Source organism: Lithobates pipiens, unplaced genomic scaffold (genome assembly GCF_037356315.1).
Source record: "Lithobates pipiens isolate NorthernLeopardFrog02 unplaced genomic scaffold, aLitPip1_a1.2 Scaffold_3, whole genome shotgun sequence".
Lineage (NCBI taxonomy): Eukaryota > Metazoa > Chordata > Amphibia > Anura > Ranidae > Lithobates > Lithobates pipiens.
In genome coordinates this window covers 31,570,847-31,589,650 of record NW_027507790.1, presented here as the reverse complement: position 1 = coordinate 31,589,650, position 18,804 = coordinate 31,570,847, and the positions used below count along the sequence as shown (strand labels likewise).

Here is an 18,804-nt window from a genome sequence, read left to right as displayed (position 1 = left end):
CAAAGTGTAACTTCAGCTCTCTGCCCCCTGCTTTCTGGAAGCTCAGACATGCTGTATAAACTCTGGACTTTGAACAGCTGTAAAGAAGTGATGGGTGCAGATAAACAGGTCCAACTTATGTAGGAGGATTTGTTTCCTCTTTATGTATCACCTGAAGCTAGTCACTTCACTGGGTATATGTGAGGGTTTACAACCTTTTTTTTATGATGGCCCTGCTTGGGTCACCATTTAATAAGAGAATCTTAACATACGGATTACAGTACTCCACAGTGATCACCAGAAATCACCGTTCATTTGCCGGATTGCTTTAAATTGATAGATGCTCAAAGTGTATCTGAAGCCATTTTTTTAGTCTTTGATATTTCGTAAAAAAATTTAATTCCCGTCAGATTCCTTTTTTACCGTTTGTGTGCTCACTGGGGCTATTCAACTACTCTATTTGTCCTGGTGGCAAATAGATGATAAATCCAACATGTTTTACAGCAAGACCTTGAGGGAAGCTTTCTAATGGGGACAACTGTCTGAGAGGGAATTTCTTTGGGGAAGTTTCCTTAAACTTTTTTTCATATTTTACCTTTTACCTATTTGATTGGAAGATAACCTGGACTGTATTCATCATATAACTTTATCAAATAAGCCTTGAAATCTTTCTTTAATGCAAATAGCAATATTAGAATAAAATGTTCCTCCAAATACAGTATATGTTGTTGTTTCTATGAGCTTGTAAAAGGTCAACTCCACTTAAAGGTCAATGTCACATTTATTTCCATTTGACATAGTTGTTTGAAAGTTGAATGATGGTGTCACACTCTCTAGAGTTGTCATTGTATAAAATAAATGTATAATGATTTAATGAATATAGACAGTGACAGTGACAGCAATATTTCATTATGGTCCTGAGGGAAGGAAAGAGATACAAGCTCCTGATGGAACATTTATTCAGTGGTGTTTCAGTCCAGCAGTGCCCATCCCAAACTGAAATATCCTTTTTGTGTGGCATCGGTGTTTGCTGTGTTTTGCTGTAACGATAATTATGTTGCTGTATGACTTATTCTATATTTCCATTTTATTAATGATTCTATTTTCTTCCTTTCATAGGCAGCATCATCTGCTTTAAGCAGTTTAGGTCATGTCTACACAGCAATTGGTGACTACCCCAACGCACTGGCAAGTCACAAGCAGTGTGTTCTCCTAGCTAAGCAATCCAAAGATGAACTATCTGAAGCACGAGAGCTTGGAAACATGGGAGCGGTCTACATTGCAATGGGAGACTTTGAAAATGCAGTCCATTGTCATGAACAACATTTAAAGATAGCAAAGGACCTTGGCAACAAACGGGAAGAAGCCCGGGCATATAGCAACCTTGGCAGTGCCTATCACTATAGAAGAAACTTTGACAAAGCAATGTCATACCATAACCATGTCTTGGAACTTGCACAAGAGTTATCGGAAAAGGCTATTGAGATGCGAGCCTATGCAGGCTTAGGCCACGCTGCACGCTGTATGCAAGACTTAGAGAGAGCTAAACAGTATCATGAACAACAGCTAGGCATTGCAGAAAGTCTAAAAGACCGGGCGGCTGAGGGTAGAGCATCTTCAAATTTAGGTAAGATTTTGTGAATTCATTTATGCTTCAACTGACTTTTAAATGGAATATCTGTGCATAACTGGTGAGTTTCTAAGTCATTCAGTTACCACATAGTCACAGTCACAGAAGTGTGTATATAAGGGTTACTTGCCATTTAACTGCAGGAGCTGTGATTTGAAAGTTCTTATGAAGGTAATTTTTGTGTGATGACATTTTGTGACGAAGACTATATCATATCAAAGATAAACAACAAGTTACAGAGTAATTAAGGAAGCTAAAAGTAGCATAATATGATGTTACTTTACAAGTTTAACATTTTGGACATCTCATATCATATTGGGCTAGGGCAAACCAAGTCCTCTGGTAATCTATATGATAAAGATGACTGTAAATTGTTTGGTTGTATTCAAAAGGATTTTACAAAAAAGATTAGTTTAACCACTTGCCGCCCGCCCTATAGCAAATAGACGGCGGCAAAGTGGTTTCATAATCCTGACCGGATGTCATATGACGTGACCAGGATTATGAGCCGCTGCGCGCCCCCTGACACCCGGCAACTACGATCTCGGTAAAGAGTCTCCGACGGAGACTCTTTACCACGTGATCAGCCGTGTCCAATCACGGCTGATCACAGTGTAAATAGGAAAAGCCGGTGATCGGCTTTTCCTCACTCGCGTCTGTCAGACACGAGTAGAGGAGAGCCGATCGGCTGCTCCTCTGACAGGGGGGTCTGTACTGATCGATTATCAGCACAGCCCCCCCGAGGATGCCAACACTGGACCACCAGGGACGCCACCAGACCACCAGGGATGCCAAGGACAAGGTATGCCACCCTAGACCACCAGGGATTCCAATCAGTGCCACAATGGATGCCAATCAGTGCCCATAATGGATGCCAATCAGTGCCCACAATGGGCATCACTGATTGGCATGCATTATTGATTGGCACTGATTGGCATCCATTAGTACAATATATTATAATACAATGCCGCCTAACAGTTCCCACCTGTGCTGCCTATCAGTGCCTATCCATGCCCACCTGTGCCGCCTACCCATGCCCACCTTTGCCGCCTACCCATGCCCACCTGTGCCGCCTACCCATGCCCACCTGTGCCGCCTACCCATGCCCACCTGTGCCGCCTAACCCATGCCCACCTGTGCCACCTATCCATGCCCATCCATGCCAATCCGTGCCAATTTGTGCCACCTATCAGTGCCCATCCGTGTCGCCCATCAGTGCCACCCATCAGTGCCGCCTATCAGTGCCACATATCGGTGTCCATCAATGCCGCCTCATCAGTGCCACTTCATTGGTGCCACCTCATCGGTGCCCATCAGTGCCGCCTTATCATTGCCCATCAGTGTAACCCCATCAGTGCCCATCAGTGAAGGAGAAAACTTACTTATTTGCAAAGTTTTGAAACTGAAACAAAAAAAAACTTATTTTTTTTCAAAATTTTCGGTATTTTTTTATTTGTTTAGCAAAAAATAAAAACCGCAGAGGTGATCAAATACCACCAAAGAAAGCTCTATTTGTGGGAAAAAAAATGATAAAAATTTAATTTGGGTACAGTGTAGCATGACCGCGCAATTGTCATTCAAAGTGCGACAGCGCTGAAAGCTCAAAATTGGTCTGGGCAGGAAGGTGTTTAAGTGCCCGGTATTGAAGTGGTTAATACAGTATGAGATCTCAATATCTTTTTTTCCTGGTAGAAAAAAACAAAACTTGCCCAGCCGTTACGTATATAAAGGTGATCTGTAGCCACCCCACTACATTTTAATTTGTATTTCTAATGCTGTATTTGAGAATATTTTTGCAGTTTACATAGTATGTAGGGCACGGGGGGAAATCTGCGGCCACCCTGTGGAGAGGCCCCTGTGAGACAGTGCGGTGCAACCACTAACTCACCCCATCTCTTATCCACAGCAACATTACATTTGCACACCATTGCCAGTGTGTTTTCCTGAATTCCCCTTCTGAACATTAACCTCTTTCAGCAGAAAGCCTAGGGACATTGCAGCCTTGTTTTCTCACTCTCAGTATTGCATAGCATTTAAGATATAAATGCTGAACACATGCTGTTCTTTACCAGCTCACCATATCTCCAATTGACTGCCCATCATGTACACATGTGAAAAGCTTTGCTTCTCTGACCCAATGGCCAAAATTGCAGGACACCCTATGCTGCAGCATGCTCCACGATGAGACTGAGCCAATAGGTGAGAGACACATAAAATACCAGTCCTCCATCCACCATCAGGGATGCCAATCCAACCACAGTTCTATGCAGGTGTCCCAACCCAGATATTTCAAGTATTGGTCACTCAGATATGCTTAACCATGAAAGTTAATCTGTTCCACTGAATCTGCAGGAGCTCAAGGCCCTTAACCCAGAGGGTTACACTTTGTTCTCTCCCTTAACACATTACTTGTCAGAAGGTAACACAGACAACTCTTCCTAAATACAAATTCTCATTATTTGCAGAATGTATAAATTTACATAAACGTTTCACAACATTTCACAACATACATCCTCCACATACATGTGCTATTGAAAAAAAAAAAAAAAAAAAAAAAATATATATATATATATATATATATATATCCTCAAAATACAGGACATGACACATCTGCAGAGGAAGTAAGTCACACATGACCCAACCCCTGCAGCATCAGCCAGAAATATTTAAAGTAACAGCATACCAGCAATAATTAATAGATGCAAAAACATAGCACATGCAGCATACAGCAGGCATTTGACTATAAGGGGATAATTCTAAAACATAAATTGAAACCAGTAAAATGTTCATTGAGGACCACGTTTTCAGAAAAAAATGCAAGTCCTTCAGATTTAAACAACATTTTCAAGATGGCTGCAGTTTGGCTTTTCTGATCACATTAAAATACCAGTTTCAGCAGTTTTCATGGACTGAAATCTATAACTGCTAATCTCTGTCTTGAACAAATAAAACAAAGCACATTGGGAGAGGAAACCAGTGTAGAGAACATTTGTTATGTCATACCAAGGTGCACTGTTTAAGCAGTTAAAGGCTGCTCACTATGAGCCTTTGCAAGGGAATTTTCCTAGAGCTTAGTGAATGAGGTGAAGCTCTGATGACGTTATTGAAAAACCACAGTTTTTTGTCTTGCATGTGATTGGATATTCTCTGCAAAGTGAAATTCCAACACATTTACTAAGCAAATTGAACAATCTATTTGCCGTTAGTAAATGAATCGCTAATTCTCCTAGAACATATCAGAGTGAGGACCTCACTGTATTTACTATGCAATGTTAGTATACTGATCTCCCCACTGTGCTATTGTGTTCTAACAGGGGGATCGCTATTCCTGTCAGAACACATCAGTCAGCACTCTCAGCCATTTGCTGCAAGCCCTGATTGGATGCTGATCAGCTGCTGGTTTCCAGCATGCACGTTCAACAGAAGCCAGACAGGCTGCTATACATACTAGCTGCTGTTGTTGTTGGCTGCTTTCTCTTGAACTGGCTGATACAGCCGATATTTTGCCCATGTGTACCAGCCTGTGCTGTGAAATTTTGCTCCCTGTATCACCTGTAATACATGGCTGATCCTGCCAGTTTCTATCCCCCCCCCCCCGTACGCTCACCACAATATATCAGGGCTGCTGAACCCTGAAACCATTGTCAGCATACGTGCCTCTGTCATCCATAGCCTGCTCTATGTCTCCTGTGTCCTCTCCTCCGTTTCCTCCCCCCTCCTCTCCCCCCTCTCCTCTCAGCCTGTCAGCTCCATGTCTACGCCACTCGCTCCTGTCCTGCTGCTCAAATTACTGTTTATTTGTAATAAAATCTCTGTTTTTATTTTAATGGCCCCCTTTGATTGCGCTGTATAAAAATAATTCAGTATATACCTTGTTTACAGAACGCTGATTTGCGCACATTGACCTGCCACCTATCTCCTCTCTTGGCCTGACAGATGCAGGGCTGCAGGGACGCCTCTCTCCATCTACCCTCCTGACTGATGTCAGAGTGGGTTCCCCGGCCCCGCCCATTGCATCTGTCAGGCCAAAAGAGGAGATAGGCGGGGGGGTCAATGAGCGCAGATCAGTGTTCTGTAAACAAGGTATATAAAGCATTATTTTTATAAAACACAGTCACAGGGGTTCATAACAGTAAAAAACTGAGAGAAAAATGTAAAGTTACATTGGTGGGTTAACAACCACTTTAACTGACGTAGTACCCATTGACCATTTACTCTACTTATTAGGCCTGCAGTCTAGAATTACTGTGGCTAACCCAGCATGGATCACCTGCTTTAGACACATAAGTCAATGTACTAAAACTGGTGCACACAGAATTTGGTGCAGCTGTGCAGAATAATCAGCTTCCATGTTTTATTGTAAAAGCTTTATTGAACAAGCTGAAGGTAGAAGCTGATTGGTTACTATACACAGCTGCACCAGATTCTGTGTGCACCAGTTTTAGTAAATCCCCCCCGATAGAGCCTGATATTTAATATCCTTGTATACTTTGTAAAGCAAAGCTACTGGCTATTATATTGCAGAGTTATGTAGATTACTTGCTCCCAGTATTGTCTCTGCTTGAATAGGGCAAAAGCGTGTTTTCCATGTTTTGCTGACTGTATTAAATTCAAAGATTTCATTATAATATTTGCACAATTGGGTGCATTTAGAATAGGCTTCTAAGTTATAGAAATCTCATCCCCGTCATCTAATTTTTATGCATGAGTTTAGCAAATATGGTACAAATGAGATGACTATTAAATTGGATTCAAGTGCGTTACGTATTATTTGGTTTTGCCACATGCTATTGATCAAATGGTGCTCAGTGGTATTCGTGCAATGTAATAATAGACGTGTCTCAAAATATTAGTAGCACAGCGATTTTTATTAGTAGCAGCCTTTGTTTTTCCGTTTTAGCTCTCTCAGCCCAAATTCCAATTCTAAAGGGGATTACTGTGAATTGTATGTATGTGTCTGTGTGTGTATTTCTGTGTGTTCAATGCTGATTGTAAATTCTATAGTGTAATTACGGTACTTGCTTCAATGTTCTTCATTATTGTCTTTATTTTAATTGCTGTTATGGTGTTCTCTTTATAATTTTCTCTTCCAAGTACCGTATATACTCGAGTATAAGCCGAGATTTTCAGCCTCTTTTTTGAGGCTGAAAGTGCCCCCTCGGCTTATACTCGAGTCACCGCTGTCTGACTGCTCGATCAGCGTATCGAGCAGACAGACGGCGGACATTAAAATTCAAAAGCCGCGCCTCCTTCTCCGCCTCCGCCTGTGATAGGCGGAACACTGAATTTCCCAGCAGTCAGTGTTCCGCCTATCACGGACATCCGTTCATTCTCATACTACGGACGAGTATGAGAGGATGTCCGTGATAGGCGGAACACAGGCTGCTGGGAAATTGAGTGTTCCGCCTATCACAGGCGGAGGACGGAGGCGCGGCTTTTGAATTGTAGAATGGCCGCCGAGAAGAGCGGCGATCCATCGGCACGACACGGGACGGAGGAGGCACGGAACGGAGGAGGCACGGGACAGAGGAGGCACGGGACAGAGGAGGCTCGGGACGACGGCGGCTCGGGACGGAGGCTTGGGACACAGGTAGGCTGGACACACACACAAGGCTGCACGGACACACACACACACACACACACACACACACACACACACACACACACACACACACACACACACACACACAGGGATGGATGGATGGATACACACACACACACACACACACACACAGGGATGGATGGATGGATGGATGGATACACACACACACACACACACACACACACACACACACACAGGGATGGATGGATGGATGAATACACACACACACACACACACACACACACACACAGGGATGGATGGATGGATGGATACACACACAGGGATGGATGGACGGACACACACACAGGGATGGATGGATGGATGGATGGATGGACACACACACAGGGATGGATGGACGGACACACACACAGGGATGGACGGACACACAGGGATGGACAGCCATGTCTCACCCTCGGCTTATACACGAGTCAATAAGTTTTCCAGTTTTTTGGGGGTAAATTGGGGGCCTCGGCTTATATTCGGGTCGGCCTATACTCGAGTATATACGGTATTTTACTGTATGAATTAAACTATTTAAACATTTATAGGAAAGAGCAAAATTAAAAAAAATATATTGTTATTATTTTACAAGATTTCTATACAGCGTCAACAGTTTGCAAACTGCTTTACAAAATAGTTGTACAAATTAGTAGTAGACCTTTATATGCCCACACAGCAAGATACTCTTAGTTAATCTAAACTTGGGTTAGCCTACCCAAAACCAGTAACTAATTTATAGGGGAGAGCAATAAACTAAATTGTAAATTTGGCTTCTTATATGTCTCCAATGGAGAGGTCTCCCTTTCTGATTTCCAAGCTCTACTGTTCCCAGAACATGGAGTCTTACTCCTCCCTCTGCAGTCTGAGATGTTTTTCTAGTGGGTACAGAGGGTGGATGGTTTTGGAAATTAATTTGCTTGATTCAAACAACCATTTTTGAGCAGATATACATTAAGAACCCATTTGGTTATTGTACCCACGTTTATTTGCCCAAAACAAACATCTAAGGTTTGGGGTGGACTGGACACTTTTGGTCATGCATGTTTATAGCCAGGGCTGAAAGCTGTGTGTATTTCAAGTGTGTGCAGGGAACAACAGGAGAGGTTTTGCAATGAATACAAGTGGTCATTATACCATATATATTTTGTCTGCTATGAGAATATTCTGTCAAACACTGAGATTAATACATATTCGCCAAGGAAAAGGAAAGTGTATACCCTCAACAGGGAAGGATCAAACAAAAGAAAGGTCTGCATCTATCAAACCTGCCTGAAAGGCATAATATAATGTGTTTTCACTGAGCGCATATTGTGAAGCAAATGGATTTTGGATGCGACCATCACAGTTTTATAAACATTATTTTACGATATGTGCTTATTGTATTTTAGTCTCTGTAAATTTTTATTGGCAAAAAGTTTAAGACTGAACTTCAGAAAATATTGTCTAAGGGTGAATTCACACTACAACAGAGACCTCCCGGAGTGATTCACCACTTGGGAAGCTCTCTGTTGCTGGATGCGGTAGGGGGGCAGTGTGGTATGCCATTCAGTGCATCACGCGGCTTTTTTTTTTTGCACAAACTTTATTTCGTTCATGGCAATGTACCTCAGAGCTACACTGCCATACATTCCCATGTGATTCGACATGGTGCCTTGCAAAAATTGCAACTTGCCTGCAATTTAATGCAGCATGCTGCAGTGCAGCCCTAGGTTGTGTTGCAGTATATATGGGATACAGAGGAAACAGTCTGTGTCCTGTGTTAACAGGCATTTTACAATGCAGTAAAACCCCTGTCACCGCAGTATGTGTGAATTCACCCTTAGTCTATTCGCCATGTGCATTCTTCCTTGACCAAAATTAAAATAGCTGTGATAACCCTCCCTTATAGTGATTACATATGAATGAAATTATCAAAGTGCAAATAATGCTGTGAATAAAGTGCTAACAGTCCATAAAAGTGCCAACAGTGCTTTAAATAAATAAAGTGCTCCAATTCTTGACCAAATGTGTTCCGTGCTGACAACAATATTTGCGTCATAGCCCCACTCCAGTGCCCTCTTAGGACCAAACTCACCACAGGTTGTTGACCTCCTGAGTTTACACTGAGGTAGGTCAAATTATGCTCAATGTTCCTGGTCAGGCTCTCATGGTGGGTCCACAGTACCGCACCTCAGTACCGCTTCTTCTGAGCTGGCAGCGATATCGGTCAAGTCTTCAGACCTCTCTGCAGCTCTTCTCCCAAGCTGTGCCTAACCACATCGTCCTTGTACTGTGTCACTGTGGACCCACCATGAGAACCCGACCAGGAACATTGAGCATAATTTGATCTACCTCAGTATAAACTCAGGACGTCAACAACCTGTGGTGGGTTTGGTCCTAAGAGGGCACTGGAGTAATGATAGGACACAAATATTGCTGTTGTCAACACGGAGCACAGCCCCATTTGATCAAAAACTGAAGCACTTTATTTCTTTAAAGCACTGTTTGCATTGTTATGGACTATTTGCACTTCATGCACAGCATTATTTTCACTTTGCTCATTTTATGGATATGAAATCACTATAAGGGAGGGATAACAAAGTTATTTTAATGTTGGTCTATGGTTGGGGTAACACATTTTAATTAGCAGCAGCTTCCCAGTAACGTTCACCACTGGAGTATTGAGGTAGCGGAGCTTAATTTTAACACATATTCTTCCTTGAATCTTGGTGTGCTTTGTGTATTTCATCCAGATCTGTGCAGTAATCCAGTGTACCTCTGTTTCTTTTGTGCAGGAGCTTCCTGTAATAAAGACCAGTCACTCCTACTCCCTCTCCTTGTGCAGACTGACTGGTCTTTTCTCCGCCCCTTCCTGTAGTTTTCTGCAGGCAGTCTGTAGTGGGTGGGGCCTTCTGGGTCCCTCCCACAGCTCTTCTCTCTACACAGACTATGTACAGTACAGTGATGATGTCACTGCTACATTTACAAAGTAAAGGGATTTGATGCACACAGAGTGGATTTTTATGCCTTGTGGCTATTGGGAAAAGTTAAAACATCTGTTAGGACTTTATTGTTGGCTGTGTGTCTCAGTGGGAAATTTCCCTTTACTTCCTGTTTCAGGGACATAACAGGATAGGGCTATGTAAAAAAGCGCACGTTTTATCATTACTATAACTTATAATATTGATGTATTGCTCCAAATGATCAGCAAGCAATAGATACCTATGGCAGTTACAGTATCTGCAAGGGAAGGCCAGGCAGAGCTGGATCTGTTTTGCTGTATTTTAGCAGAAATTCTGCATACATATGCCCTGCATACATTTTAGCATAGATTGCTATGTAAATAGCTTTTTTTCCAGTGTTTTTCTATTCAGACATGTAACTGCAAAGCTACAGCTCCTCTGTGTAAACGTGTAGCTGGCGTGTGAACTCTCTCTCTATCCGGCATAGCCTAGAGTTATGGAAGCCAGTGGGTGATGTTACTGCTGTAGATGATTTAACCCCATTATCAGCCCTGCATATTAACATAGAAAAGCTGGGAGATTTATAGGAAAATATATGCAAGACCATGGGGAGGCAGAATTTAAAGTTGATTATCTGTAAGCCTTTCTTTCTACTTTAACTTCAAAGAAATGCAGACATTGTTTATCGTCAACCCAAAGCTTAAACATTTTAAAATGCATGGACATCAAACTCTCTTTAAAGCTGAACGAAACCCTTCTATCCTTTACAGCCAATGAAGCTGCCATCTTGGCTTCTGTTTGATCTGCAGTTGCCAAAGTGCTGCACATGTGATCAGTTCTGACACCAATCATTTGATAGCTTGACAGTTCAGTTGAGAGCACAAGCAACTGAGACAGTTATCAGTCATGGCATGCCTTGAATATATCTATTTTGGGAAACCGTTAAGTTTATGAGTGTAATTCCACTTTCAGTGAGTGTGATATCATTGAGAATTTTAGCAATCATAAACAAGTGAAAATGTCGCCAAACTCCAGGATAAGCAAATTATAATCTGAGTACCAGAGGGTTGTGTATTCTTACTTGAATCTGGGTGTGATAATGAGTGAATCTTGAATGAAATTTGGATCAGGTCATTGATGAATAGTAATACTTGCATTATTTTAATGACAGAAGCTTTATTAAGAGCCGGTTCACACGTCTTCCAGCGCGACTTTTCGAGGCAACTTGGACACGACTTGAGTATGAATAACTGCGCGACTTGGAGTGACTTCAACACGACTTGGGGCGACTTACAACACGTCTTGAAGTCACCCCAGGCCAGGCGACTTTGACCGTGGCCAATCAGGGAATAATGAGCTCTCAAGGGGGAACTCCACTCCAAATATTAAAGGGGGTGGGGACGAGCGAGCAACCCCCCTCCTGAACCATACCAGGCCACATGGCCTCAACATGAGGGGGTTGGTGCTTTGTGGAAGGGGGGCACCCTGTGGCCCACCCACCCCAAAGCACATTGTCCCCATGTTGATGAGGACAAGGGCCTCTTCCCGACAACCCTGGCCGTTGGTTGTCGCGGTCTGCGGGCGGGGGGCTTATCGGAATCCGGGAGCCCCCTTTAATAAGGGGGTCCCAGATCCCGGCCCCCACCCTATGTGAATGAGTAAGGGGTACATCGTACCCCTACCCATTCATGTGGGGAAAAAAGTGTCAATAAAAAAACCCACAGGTTTTTAAAGTCATTTAATCAGCTCCGGGGGTCTTCTTCCGACGTCGGGGGTCTTCTTCCGACTTCTCCGCTCTGTTCTGCCTCTTCTCCTTGTGTCCAGCCTTTTCTCCCACTCTCCAGTGCCATCTCCCTCTCTCCGGCGTCTTCTCCCGGGCTCCTCCGCTGTCTTCTTGCAGCTCTTTTACTAGCGGAGGAGCCCAGTCTCCTCCGTCCTTCTTCCTTCTTCCCTCTTCTCTCTTCTTTCTTCTTTATGACGTCAAGTCCCGGGGCATGGTGGGACTGTGACGCCATGAAGGGGCGGGGTCACCGTGTGACATCACCCCGTGACCACGTCCCATACCTATATAAGTCACCACGCACGACGCACAAGCCATTACAGCGGAAGAGACCCGCGTGTCAACATCGGATGAAGAAAGAAGAGGAAAGAAGGAAGAAGGACGGAGGAGACCGGGCTCCTCCGCTAGTAAAAGAGCTGCAAGAAGTCAGCGGAGGAGCCTGGGAGAAGACGCCAGAGAGCGGAAGACGACGCCGGAGAATGGGTGAAAAGGCTGGACACCGAGAGAAGAGGCCGAACAGAGCGGAGAAGTCAGAAGAAGACCCCCGATGTCGGAAGAAGACTCCCGGAGCTGATTAATAAATTACTTTAAAAACCTGTTGTGTTTTTTTTTATTGACACTTTTTTCCCCAGGTGAATGGGTAGGGGTACGATGTACCCCTTACTCATTCACATAGGGTGAGGGGCTGGGATCTGGGGGCCCCCTTATTAAAGGGGGGCGCCCGGATTCTGATAAGCCCCCCACCCGGAGACCCCGACAACCAACAGCCAGGGTTGTCGGGAAGAGGCCCTTGTCCTCATCAACATGGGGACAAGGTGCTTAGGGGTGGGGGGGCGCCCACCTTCTCCAAAGCACCAACCCCCCATGTTGAGGTATGGTTCGGGGGGGCGCTCGCTCGTCCCCACCCCCTTTCCTGACCAGCCAGGCTGCGTGCTCAGATAAGGGTCTGGTATGGATTTTGGGGGGAACCCATGGCGATTTTTCGGCGTAGGGGGGGCTTCCTCTTAAAATTCATACCAGACTTAAGGGCTGCCATTTTTTTATTTAAAATTTGGCGTGGAGTTCCCTCTCGAGAGCTGATTATTCTGTGAGAGGTGACATTGTCGCCTCAATATAGATGGAGATCCGACTTGGAGGCGACTTCCATTGAAATCAATGGGTACTAGTCGCCTAGAAGTCGGATAGAAGTAGTACAGGAACCTTTTCTGAAGTCGGAGCGACTTCAGTAGTGTGCCTTAAGACGGCTCTCATTCACTTACATTGTTTTTTACATGTAGGCTTGAGGCGACTAGGGGCGACCTGAAGTTGGATCCTGACTTGCCCCTGTGTGAACCGGCTCTACGAATCAATAAAATTAGATATCTCTAATTTCTCTCGCAGTAGATTTATCTATAGCCACAATTAAATACATTACATCAGCCCTGGGTTGGCAATCCCAAGATGCTAAATTGAAACTGATAAAATAGAACCAAATTAAGCCTTTAAAAGGTTTATGGTTTATGGTTAGAGTACCTTGAGGTTGATTTACTAAAGGCAAATAGGCTGTTCACTTTGTAAGGGAATTAGCACTTTGCAAGCGATTTTTTCCTTAGCTTAGTGAATGTGGTAAAGATTTGTACCAAAAAATTCCCTTGCAAAGTGAACAGCCTGAGTGCTTTTAGCAAATCAACCACATGGAATGTGTAAAATACAGCATATTTTTATATGTTATATGTTACACAAAAATATTATAAAATTAACCACCTCTTAAGCAATTGTAAGATTCACCTAGTTTTAATCTACAAGTGGTTTTATTGATTGCTATGCAAATTCCTACATTATTCAATTCACTTGGGCGTTCAAGCATCACAAAATAGAAATAATTAACAGAGGCATTTCATTTTCTGGTTACTGACCCCGAAAGCACCTTAGCCGTTTTCAGCTGACAGAGTGTGGTGGAAGAGGATATTACTCTGTGTATTACTGTTTTGTGTCTTCACTAGATCAATGTCACTTATCTACACTCACTAAAAGACCACACTTCTCTTGTACAAGCCTATAGGTGCACCCTTCAGAAATACAAAATCAGCAACACAAATGCAGTCAATCAAAAAATAAAATCCAAATCAATTTGGCTGTCATTTTACATGGAATTAGTATATCTTGATTAGATGATTTGCAAATCCATGCAGTTCTCTGAAAAGCTCTGTTCAGTAGAGGTCATAGAAGAATTAAATTGTTCTCAATCACCATGTGTAAAAATCACTGCATTGTTAACAGCAGACTTGTTAATATTGGTGGGGATTAAGATGGACTCAATGTGACAAAAAGGGCAAAGTCACAACTTCCTTTTTTCGTTTACAAACGGTTTTTATTCATCAAAGTAAAAAAATATATAAACAGTCATTTTACAATATTCATCATAAAATTGACATCAAACGCATATCATCAACAATAGGAATCTAGAATATGTTCGAAGCATACAGAAAAAGTAGTATGAAAACTGTATATTTAAAGGTATTGTCAGTTAAAACATAACGATATTAAATGGCATTTAGTTCTGTAATACCAAAATATGTGTATGGGTTTTCCAGGCTCCCCATCTACAATCAAATAGGTGCATTTTATCTTGTAGGGTATACAAATCCTCTCCATTATCATAATCATATCCACTTTGTCTCGAATGGAGGTTTTGGGCACTACTGGGGTGGAGTGGAGAGCGATAGCCCACAAATTTGCGGAGGATAACTGAGATTGTCGCTCCGACTAAACCCATTGAGATTGTGAGTCGCAAAAGAGTTCCAGCTATTGCAGAAGCAACAGCAGTTACTCCCTTCCATACTGAAGATAGAAGTCCACAATCCCAAAAGATGTGTTGAAAAGGGCCTGGAAGTTGACAACCCCCAAAGCATAGCCCAGATGTGCCTGGGAACATTACCTGGAGTCTGGGGGTGTAATACCATCTGGTCAATACTTTATAGGCCGTTTCCCTAACCGCCAGAGACTTAGTAGCCCTACATAGTTTTTGCAGCATGGTACAAAGTCATGACTTTCAATACACTTTCATCATTACAAATATTCATATATGTGTCTCGATGTATTCCTCTTGGTTATTTCCAAAGGTATGAGTACATCTTCCTTTTGTAGCTGTTGAGCTGTTTTTAATCCCTTTTCTTTAAAAAGAGGAACTTGTCTTTTTGATCTTGTGAACAGTGGCATTGCAATTTCTGTTTCATTATTAAAATGCAACATGTTCATCTGCATTAACTTTGTAGCCAATGGCAAACAAGTAAAATCTAAGATCAGTTTTCATTCCACTGCAGGTTTTGTTCAATGGCCGGTGGAAAAGTTACTTGAAAGCAGACTAATGAGTGAATGAAAATGGTGACATCCTTATAAGAAGGATTGAAAACAGACTGAAGGAGGATTATGGCTGCAGCAATAAAGTGTTGTATTTCTTTTAGCCTTCAAGTAGTTAAAGCTGAACTAAAGGCAAAGTAGGGAAGGTTATAGCCCCTCTCAGTTTTTTTTTTTTTTCGGGGAGGGGCAATCTGTGTCCCATTGGGGGTATTTCCCTTCACTTCTTGTCCCATAGCCAAAACAGGAAGTCAAAGGAAGTCTCTTCAAAGTGTGGGAATCTCTCCTTCTAATCAATCAATCAATAGTGCCTCATTGGAAATTTCCCCCTCTACTTCTTGTGAAAATCCAAAATTTTTCATTTTCTTTTACCCTTGCTGAAAACAGTCACCAAGACAAATAGAGAGTAAATCTTCACGTACCTGGTGGTGGTGTCTGAAATGCAGAGGTAGGATTTTCTTACACCTCTAGCTCAGGTGCCCTGATAGGCTAACAGGAAGTGCTGGCGAACAGAGTGAATGCTTGAATGCTTGACAGATCTTCTGCTGGCGGGTACTGATGAGTTGGCTATGCATCCCAGTGGCAGCTGGAGTAGCAGACTGGTTGAGCACCATCAGGAAATCTTGACAGCGTCAGGCACAGGATAGCGGGTATGGGTATGGGAGGAAAGTCCTTTAGCAGTGTCAGACAGTCCAGGTCAGCCTCTGGCAGGCAAATCAGATGCAGACAGAAGGCAGAGGAGTAGTCAAAAGCCAGGCTTGGGTCGGTAATGGTGGAGCAGACACACACAAGGAGCAAGAAGAAATCTATTCCAGGAGACAGACTAGGGGTTAGTGCAGGCAGCATTCAGGCAGGGTCAGAGGCAGATGAATTCAGCAGCAAAGTCATTCACATGAATGGGTAACAGGATGCTCAAGAATCATAATAGACCAAACAGCAGGGACCTACTGTAACAGCCCAGCCTGCCTTCTGTCCACCCTGCGCACCCCTACACAGAGTACGAGCTAGGGCCACAGCGGTTCTGCACTTGCTCATATCCTGACAGAATCATTTCATATACCCATTGTAGCCTCTTGCAGTACGTGTAAAGCAGAGCTTAGATTGGGAAATGAAGTAAAAGAACAAGGAGCCAAATAGCTGTGCAGCAGTGCTCACACATTAACAAATAACATTCCAAAGGAATATAGTGAGAGAGAGAGACGGGCTCATTAGTATGTTGTTTCTCCTTTCACTGTCCAGCCACAGGCAAGGGAAGGAAAACTTGACTCAAAATGTGCCTTTTGACCCTGCAGAAGTCCGTTTGCAAATACTTTCTGAATGTCAGAATGGTATGCTTTCTCTGTGGACTAATGTGACATTGATACTGATCCATTTAATTCCTATGGGTGGGCAGATGTAAGTGGACTTGCATCCGCCTATACCTGCCCACCTCTAGTCCAGTCAGTTAAAGTCGACAAGAGTGCAAACTTTTTCTGCTTGGTCTGACGGACCTGAATGGACCTGGAAATTGGCCAATATAGGCAGATGTAAGTCCTTGAACCATAGGTATGTATTGCTATACATTTTGATCCAAGTGAAAATAAAAAAAGGATAAAAAAGTGGACAGACGGACCGCCCATGTGTAAGGGCCCTTATAGTTCTTATAGTTCTTAGCAACAAACAAATTCTCAGTAGCCTTGCATTTACTCTACTAGCACAACTTGATAATTTGATGCATGTGAAAATAAAATGTAATTTAGTTATGAAAATAGAAAAGAAGGTCCTTATTTGCTGAGACCCCATGGTTATCAATATTTACACCAAATGTTCTCTTGCACTGAGGTCCTGTGACTTACTATATGTCTTCAAAGTCAATTTCACGGGAAACAGCAGTATTGTTAATTTTTAAGCAGATTTGTTGGAATGGTACTTAAAATGGAATCTCTGGTGAATTGTAGAATTGGAGATGAACAAATAAAAACAGCACGCAGCTGTTGGTGTGATCTAAGGGGGATATGATATTGCTCTGTGAATCTGAAAGCTGAATGTAACAAACAAGATGCGTGTTGCAAGTTCTCAGACCTGTACAACAGGGAAATCCTGGATTTGTACCAGAAGCCATGTGCTGTCATCATTGGGAGAGCAGATGGCTTCAGAGATTCTGGCATGTAGAATGTTCTACCTTGTTTGATGGCTTTAGGGGGATTTGGAAAATGGCTAATAATTGGCTTTCTCTGGAGTCACTGATATACATTTAATTGGCCTGTATGGTAATTAGTTGTCTCCATATCAAATGACTGGATTACATACACGTGACACAAAATAATAATTAAGATATTAAAAACATATTTTGTCTTTATTTTTATTTCCCAAAGTATATCAAAATGAAACAAGTAGCAATGTCAGTGTGGCAATTAGAGTTAGAATTTAGGATTAGGATTTGGCATGAAATACTTTTGGTGACAGTTAGGAAAGTAATTGTACAAGTATTGTAAGGATTAGTTGATGATAGGTTTTGTGGGCTAAGGTTAGGTACAGAATTGGGTTAAAATATTCCCAGCATGAGATATTTTTTCATGCAAAGTGCATGCTCGCTGAGTAATATATAAGTTTAACACTACTCGCAGAGCTTTCAGTAGTCACCCTGACAATTACTTCAGTTGTGTCTCTCTCTGTAAAATAGCGCTTTCTTTGTTCAGGCAATTTTCAGTTTTGGCATTTACTGCCTATACTGAGATACTGGCACAGAGATGACACAGTTGTGTAAATCTCTAGGTGCATGTGCAGTTCTTGGCTGTATTCACAAATATCTAACACAGATCAGTCTGCTGCTGATGCAGCTCACCCCTGGACTCTTTCACATAGGCAGACTCCGCCAGCGGGTCCACCTGCTCAGTAGGGAATAGCCCTCTGATCCCCTCTAAGCAGGTGGATGACGGGTCCGCCTGCTCAGTAGGGAATCTGCCCGCTGATCCCCTCTAAGCAGGTGGATGACAGGTCCACTTATGCAGAGCGGACAGATGTATGGGGAACGGACCCCCCATCCATCTATTTTTATTGGATTGGATGTCAGCAGGTGTAAACGGATGTTCGTTTACATCCACTGCTCCATCCATAGAGGGCAAGGGACGGCCTGATCGGTTCCGTCTAAAAAAACTGACAGGTAGACCCAATAGGTCTACCCATGTGAAAGCAGCCTTTTACTCACTATAAAGTTACAATATTACAGTCTGATCACTGTGGTCGAGGAGATTGAGGAAATGATTCGCAATGCTTAGAAATGTTGCTTCTTTTCATGTAGTAGGGCAAATAAAAATATTACAAACTCAAATTTTGTATTCTCTCCTGAGCCAGCAGTTAAGGCTTTGGGCTATTTGTATATAATGTACTGTATCTATTTACAGCCTGTTGGAAAAAGTATTACACAGTATGTAAAAGTATTAAACAGTATTTAAAAATAATTTACAGTCACTGCAGTTCAAGCTGCAATCTACACACAGAAATGAATGACTTGTCAGCAGTGACACAACAGTTATAGTATGGCTCCATCCAAATT

The 18,804-nt window shown here is 42.7% G+C and overlaps 1 protein-coding gene across 3 annotated transcripts in view; it reads left to right on the top strand.

Moving 5' to 3' along the window:
* TTC28 (tetratricopeptide repeat domain 28) overlaps positions 1-18,804 on the top strand; it is an 810,203-nt gene that overhangs the window by 490,164 nt on the left and 301,235 nt on the right. For all 3 annotated transcript variants that reach the window (XM_077461413.1, XM_077461412.1, XM_077461415.1), the window contains one exon: positions 1,099-1,606. In XM_077461413.1, the coding sequence (XP_077317539.1) occupies positions 1,099-1,606 (508 nt within the window). The remainder of the gene's footprint in view (positions 1-1,098; positions 1,607-18,804) is intronic.